Source organism: Condylura cristata, unplaced genomic scaffold, assembly GCF_000260355.1.
Source record: "Condylura cristata isolate star-nosed mole 26May11 unplaced genomic scaffold, ConCri1.0 scaffold00014, whole genome shotgun sequence".
Classification (NCBI taxonomy): domain Eukaryota; kingdom Metazoa; phylum Chordata; class Mammalia; order Eulipotyphla; family Talpidae; genus Condylura; species Condylura cristata.
In genome coordinates this window covers 11,488,173-11,494,172 of record NW_004567115.1, presented here as the reverse complement: position 1 = coordinate 11,494,172, position 6,000 = coordinate 11,488,173, and the positions used below count along the sequence as shown (strand labels likewise).

The 6,000-nt window shown below is 37.1% G+C and overlaps 1 protein-coding gene across 2 annotated transcripts in view; it reads left to right on the top strand.

Moving 5' to 3' along the window:
- Positions 1-6,000, top strand: part of PPP2R3A (protein phosphatase 2, regulatory subunit B'', alpha) — a 117,642-nt gene that overhangs the window by 61,025 nt on the left and 50,617 nt on the right. For both annotated transcript variants that reach the window (XM_004682180.2, XM_004682181.2), the window contains one exon: positions 5,599-5,701. In XM_004682180.2, the coding sequence (XP_004682237.1) occupies positions 5,599-5,701 (103 nt within the window). The remainder of the gene's footprint in view (positions 1-5,598; positions 5,702-6,000) is intronic.

Here is a 6,000-nt window from a genome sequence, read left to right as displayed (position 1 = left end):
AAAAAAAAAAAATCTGTTACTTAAACAAGCCTGCAATAAGCATCTGAGGTTTAAGGCCAGATACTAAAGTGGTTGGAGCACCCTCTAGTGGGAACTCCTCTCTGAGCTCTTAAAACATCTTTTAAAAGCCACAGTACTTTTAAGGATGGCTATTTTGAGAGACTGAACTACTAAGTAGGATGGTTTGAGTTTCCACACTGACCTTGAGGAAAACAGGTGTTTATTTTTGTAATTGTTTTTTACACATGGTATAAAGCAACTTGAGCCCAAGTATACTATTTTAATACTTTTTATTTATTTATTTATTTATTTATTTGTTTGTTTGTTTGTTTATTTATTTATGCTTACAGAGCTGGGGTACAGGCCAGAGGTGCAGGGGCAATGAGAGGATTCAGAAGAGACAGAGTTGGGAACAGAATGGGCAGATCAGGAAAGGTCTGCTGTGCCATGTGGGTCACTTCCAGGGCTGAGGATCAAACTCATGCTGAAGTGGCTTTAGCTTCATAGTGCTGTCTCTAACCTTCCAAGCCACCAGGGAGGGTACTATTCTAGTACTTTTAAGGTACAAAAAAATAACTGAAAGATGACACAGAATTGATACAGATATGTGTGCACACTGGCTTGCTCCTATTAGTAATAACTTTTATATAATATTGATAAATAAAGTCAGATACAAAAGTTACAGCCTAACAGGAAGTAATTTCTCTCCCATCCAATTATTCATGGATAGTGGTTTCATAGATCTCCAAGTAGTTTGAGGATAAACCATTAAGGGCTCTTATTACCTGCTTTTGCTCTTCCTCCTTTCCTGTTTTACTGCTTGTTTCATATCTGTACTTTGACATCTATTTTTCATATAATCAGCATATTTTTAGGGGGAAAACATTGTTCTACAGCTTTTTTTGTCAAAGTTCATGAAGTACCAACTTTGTGGCAGAGTTCCTCAGTCATACTGCTTCAGCTTTTTCAAAATTTACTTCCTCTTACATTTTCATGTCACTTGTCCATTAACAAAACAATATTTTTAAGAGCTTTGGAAGGATATCACCTTTGAATAGCTATGTTTACTCTTCTTCAAATTTCATAACTTTTATTTTCTCCTTTTCTTTGCCACATAGAGTTCACCAGCCACTAGCATTGGCTGGAAAATTCCCTATTTCTTTCTACTTCATGCTTTTGATAGCAAAAGCTATATTTGATTTAGTTTTTTTCTCTCAGAATATCTCAGCATTACATCTTTGTCATTTTGACTTAGTAGTGCTGTTGTTTCTTATGAAAGGGTTCCTGTCAGGTGGGGAAGAGAATAGCTTTGTAGTTGATGGTCATTGAATATTTGGTTGGTGGGTTATTTTGTGAAATAATACAGTTGCTGAGGTGAGAACTTAAAACTTAACAGTGTTGTAAACTAATGCTCCATCAAAAATAAACAGTGTTCCTGCCCAAAAACCACTGCCCTTTTGTTGGGATCACCTCACCCACTCTCTAATCCCTAAGAGGTGGTTCCCATCAGCACTGATCTTTTCTGAAATACATATTTTTTATAATAGTTTATTTTTACATCATTTTCTACATTTTTTTTTCCATCTCAATTGTAATCCCCGTGGGTTTCCCATCACCAAGTCACCCCGTGCCATCACCATAGTCCTGTGCACTTCCCTCACCACCACCCCTACCCCCCTCATTTTTGATCCCATTCCCCACTCCATCCCCCCCCCCCCACAGAATGTCTCTGGTACATAGCTGTTCATTATTCTTATTATTTTCTCGCCTGGTCCATTATATTGCTGCTATGAGTGAACCATCTGGTATTTTTCTTTTTCTTTCTGGTTTATCTCGCTAAGCATGATCTTTACCAGCTCCATCCAAGTTGCTGCAAAAGACATGTGTTTCTGGGGTTTTTTTGGTTGCTGAGTAATATTCCACTGTGTATATGTACCACATCTTTTTAATCCAGTCATCTACTTTTGGGCATTTGGGCTGCTTCCATGTTTTTCCAATTGTAAATAAAGCAGCAATAAACATGGGGGTGCAGGTATCTTTTTGAATCAGTGTTTTTGTGTCTTTTGGGTAGATACCTAGGAGTGGCATTGCTGGCTTGTAGGGAAGCTCCATGTTAAGCAGTTTGAGGAACCTCCAAACAGCTTTCCATAGTGGTTGTACTAGTTTGCATTCCCCCAGCAGTGCAGGAGAGTTCGTTTTTCTCCACATCCTTGCCAACATTTGTTGTTGCCAGTTGTTTGAAGATGTGCCATTCTCACTGGGATGAGGTGGTATCTCACTATGGCTTTAATTTGCATCTCCCTTATTACGAGTGATGTTGAACATTTTTTCATATGCTTGTTGGCATTTCCTCTTTGGAGAAGTGTCTTTTAGCTCTTCTTCCCATTTTTTAATGGGGTTATTTTTGTTGAGTTTCGTCAGTTCTCCATATACTTTTATGATTAATCCTTTATCACTAGTTTTGTGTGAGAAAATTTTTTCCCAGTTAATGGGCTGTTTGTTTTTTGTAATGTCTCTATTGCTGTACAGAAGCTCTTTAACTTGATGTAGTCCCATCTATTTATCCTTGCCTTCACCATTGTGGCATTGGGTGCTCTGTCTTTAAAGATGTCTCTGACGTGTGTGTCGTGGAGTTTTGGCCCATCTTTGCTTCCAGGTATTTTATGGTTTCCATTCTTATGTCTAGGTCTTTAATCCACTTCGAGTTGATTTTTGTGAATGGAGTAAGGTATGATCTAGTTGCATTTTTTTGCATGTAGCTTCCCAGTTTTCCCAGCACCATTTGCTGAACAAATTTTCTTTGTTCCATTGTGCCTTCTTTGCTCCTTTGTCAAAAATTAGGTGTCTGTACACTTGTGGGTTTATATCTGGGTTTTCTTATCAAATCCACTGGCCTGTATGTCTATTCTTGCTGAAATACATATTTATTTAAAATTAAGTATGTTGAAGAATGATAAGGACAATAAATGTAAAAATCACATGATAGCACTAATAATCACAAATGAAGTCAGTTAAATATACACCTATTATTCAGATCACAAATAGTTTTCAAAAATTTATGTGAAAATTACTATGCCGGGTGCAAAGGGAAAAAATGAGCTATAACTTTGCCTGCCCTGTAAGTGCCCCAGAGATAAAAGAAAATAAACAGTACAACAGTGTATATATATATAAATTAAATAGTACTAAGATCAGTAAGGAATTTAGTTATCAGATGTATATATATATAAATTAATTAGTACTAAGATCAGTAAGGAATTTAGTTATCAGAGAAGGTGTTTTGAAAAATGTCATTATTAGCTGAACCATAAACAATAGCCAACACTCAGATGGCAAAATTAAGAGGAATGGTATTCTGGGGTGATGGGGGTGTAGAAAAATGTGAATAATGGCACAGAGCTAAGAATGAACATGACATTCAGAAAATAGTTGGTCATTATTGTCCAGAGTAAATGTTTTGTTTAGTGAGATAGGAAGGAAAACTCAAGCATAATTACAGATAGCTTCAAGCATTTAGACTTATATACATAAATGGTAACGCTATTGAACACTTTTGAATGAAGGAAAATATCAATGAATGTTTTCAAAAGATGTTTTGTCTGTGATAAAAGTAAGGTGGATGAGCAAAAGCATATTGTTATGCTCTTCTTACTTCATCCTTGGAATAAAATAATATAACCCTGCACTTGATCATACCATGGAAATACAAAGGCAGAATGGTGTAAAACATTTGAGGAACTATTCCTCGGGATTCCTGTGTTCCCGTACTGTATTCCAAGCATCTAGTGGTCAAACTAGAAACCTGGAAATCCACATTTACTTACCCCTTCATTTAACACATCACACTTCACTATCATATCCTTTCAACTAAACTGACCCCTTTTTCTCCCTCCCCTGTTATCAGTCTCCATATTAGGACCTTGCTTTCATATTTACTCGATATTTCTCAGGGAAACACACACATGCAATCATGTCACTAACCAAGTAAAAATTATCCTGTGGGTAAGGCTAAAGTCCAGTCTTCTTGACCTCCTTTAAAGAGCCTCCAGGATCTGATCCTGCATACTCATATTCCCTTCTCTTACCACCCTAGCACTTACAGTTGACCCAGTTGACCAGCTATTCTTTTAAACCAGATTTTTGTACATGCAACCCTCTTAACCCACAGCATCCTTCAGTCTATCTCACCTTTTAAAAAAAAAACACACTGGCCCTGATGTCCTTCCATGACACCCTGTGCTTATTGCTTCTATCACATTTGTCACACACTAGTGTAATCTTATCACAATAGTGTTCTCACTAAACTGGAAGCTTACAGAGCACAAACTGCCTTATTTTTGTTTATTTCAAGTGTCATCAAAATCAGGCATAGTACATGGCACACAGTTAGCACTTAATAAATGACTAAGAAAGAAAAACAAGAAAATCTAGAGACTAATTGAGTATGGAAAAAATTATAAAGAGAAATAAAATGAATTCAAAATTTCAAGTCCAGTTTACTAAGAATGGTACCACCATTAAAAATTGCCGTCGGATTCTGTGGGGGTGGAGTGGGGAATGGAATCAAAAATGGGGGGGATGGGAAGAGAGGGAAATGCACGGGACTATGGTGGTGGCACAGGGGTGATTTGGTGATGGGAAACCCGCGGGGATTACAATCGAGATGGAAAAAAAAATGTGCAAAATGATGTAAAAATAAACTTTGTAATAAATAAAATAAAATAAAATAAATAAATAAATAAAAATTGCTGTCGGGGCCCTCCTTGGTGGCACAGTGGGTTAAAGCACAGCACCACAGCACAGAGAAGCTAAAGCCACTTCAGCATGAGTTCAATCCCCGCCTGCCGCGGAGGTGATCAGACTGGAGGTCAGCAGACCTCTCCTGACCCATCCACTGCTCCTCTCAGCAGTGTACTTCGTTGATCTGCCTGTTCTGCTCCCCACTCTGACTCTGGTGAATCCTCTCACCGCCCCTGCACCTCTGGCCTGTACCCCAGCTCTGTATGGATAAATAAATCTTTTTTTTTTTTTAAATTTGTCAATAAAATGTACTGACTTTCAGAGAAAGATTATAACTTTACTTTTTGATATTTTGACTTTGCTGTCAGAGTACCATGTCCAAGTAAAGATCTCCAGCAATTGTTGGACATAAGGAATTCTTGGACTTCAAAAGACTTAATAGGACTTAATAGAGTAGCCCTGATCTCTGTCAACCTAGACAAACAGAAGTTTTTGTCTTAGGTGCACGGTAGTCCATCTGATGTGTTACCTCCTGACTGGTAGGTAGCTCTGGAGATCTGGTTCCAGATGTCCTATGCTAATCATGAGTAAACATTCTCTCTTAACTGTACTTTTGCTTGCATTCATTCAGTTAAATTTATGGTCTGTCTCAAAAGCACAAACAATACCATCTTATTGATAAGTTCTTGTTAAAATATCTCTGGCAAAAAAAAATACGAATTCCCTTTTAAAACAATGAAAAGAGAGCACTTAATTTTTTTATCTAAATGCCCTTCAAATCAAAATTACCAACTATCTTTGATGTTGTAGTCATCGTTCACAGTAGCCAATCTTCCTAAACAGTTGTTTCTTTTATAGGTTGCTGAATAGACATCATGATGATGCCTCTAAGTTTATCTGTCTTCTAGCAAAGCCCAGCTGCAGCTTTCTAGAACAAGAGGATTTTATCCCTTTACTTCAGGTAATTTTACTTCATTTCATTTAAAAAATGGGTTTCACTTTGAGTTTCAGTTTTACAAATTTTTTAAATATATGTCAGTTGAGCTACACAAATCCAAAGATCATATTTCTACAAGAGGGTTTTAAGCTTACTTAAGCAGCAAGATATCTTTGTTAAATAAAAATCTAACACAAAACAAGTAAAATAAAACAGGGCTATTTCCATTGAAGCAGGGCTATTTCCTCTCCCTTGTCCACCACATAATCACTGAAGCACCTTCTAAAACCAGGCTTAGTAATCCTTTGTTAAGATGAAAGAAA